This window comes from Mastomys coucha, unplaced genomic scaffold (assembly GCF_008632895.1).
Source record: "Mastomys coucha isolate ucsf_1 unplaced genomic scaffold, UCSF_Mcou_1 pScaffold1, whole genome shotgun sequence".
Lineage (NCBI taxonomy): Eukaryota > Metazoa > Chordata > Mammalia > Rodentia > Muridae > Mastomys > Mastomys coucha.
In genome coordinates, this window is record NW_022196891.1 from 46,940,165 (window position 1) to 46,941,247 (window position 1,083).

General features: G+C 39.9%; 1 protein-coding gene across 1 annotated transcript in view; it reads right to left on the reverse strand.

Annotated features, from left to right (window-relative positions):
* LOC116096638 (kinesin-like protein KIF14) overlaps nucleotides 1-1,083 on the reverse strand; it is a 62,445-nt gene that overhangs the window by 9,628 nt on the left and 51,734 nt on the right. The window contains exon 23 of the mRNA XM_031378658.1: nucleotides 5-49. Coding sequence (XP_031234518.1) covers nucleotides 5-49 — 45 coding nt within the window. The remainder of the gene's footprint in view (nucleotides 1-4; nucleotides 50-1,083) is intronic.

Sequence of the window (1,083 nt, forward strand, 5' to 3'; positions counted from 1 at the left end):
AATGATTCTGATGAATTTGAGTAAATGGTGCTTGGTTTTTCCATTAATCCTGTATCAAAGGAAAACAGCCGGTATAAGCCTAGTTTTGGGTTACAATACTTTCAAACAAATGCTTGGATGCAGGTTACTGAAGAATCAGTGGCCAGTAATTCACACAGGCTATTCTTGTTTTAATGCATTCTTATTTCTATACGCCAAGGTGAAAACACAATTCCACACAGGGATGACTTAACTTCCCACCAGCACAAGCCCACAAGCTCAGTCAGTGGCCCTTCATCCTCAGTATAAATACCTAGACTTAAAATATCCCACCTAACCTTCTTTTTCCTCTCCGAGACAGTGTCTCTCTGTAGATCAAGCTGGCCTCGAACTTGCATAAATCTGCCTTCCTCTGCCTCTCAAGTGCCACCACTGCCCAGTTTCACTTAACTTTCCTACACTTGAGGAAATTAACTCATAACCTAGAACCTCGGGCAATGATAAATTGTATAAAAAGCAATGCCTGAAAACCTTCTGTTCATAATGGCTCTTCCCAGGGTACACTACAGTCAGGACAGGCTAAAGCTAACTGATTCCCTGCAGCTAACAGAACACATTTCTGGGAGATGAGCTTGCAGAAAATACCATTTCCTAAGTACTCTCAGTACAGCAGTACATGGAAAGGTGAATGTGCTCGTCATCCAGGAACCTTATCCTGGGGTATAACATTTGTGCGTCGTGATTCTCACTTTAAAACACATATCTTCCAGTCTAGTCCACAGAGGACTAGAAGCAGAATACTAAAAAGAAGGCAGAATAAAGGCAGGGGGTGGAATATCAAACACCCAAACAGAGATGAGACCTTGACTTGGAAAGGAAGGAACAAAAGCTAAATCTGAAGCTATGCCAACACTGTAAATCACTATAACATGACACTAGAGTTAGTTACCCAAGACAGCTAACTATGTATGTCCTCTGAGACTGACATAGTCTAAAATTCAACATTAATAATTTAGACCTGTAAAATGTAGTTTATAAATACTATGGTTCTTGAGTTGAGAAATTAAAGACACTTTTTAGATTTCCAAAGCTAGAAAATGTCAA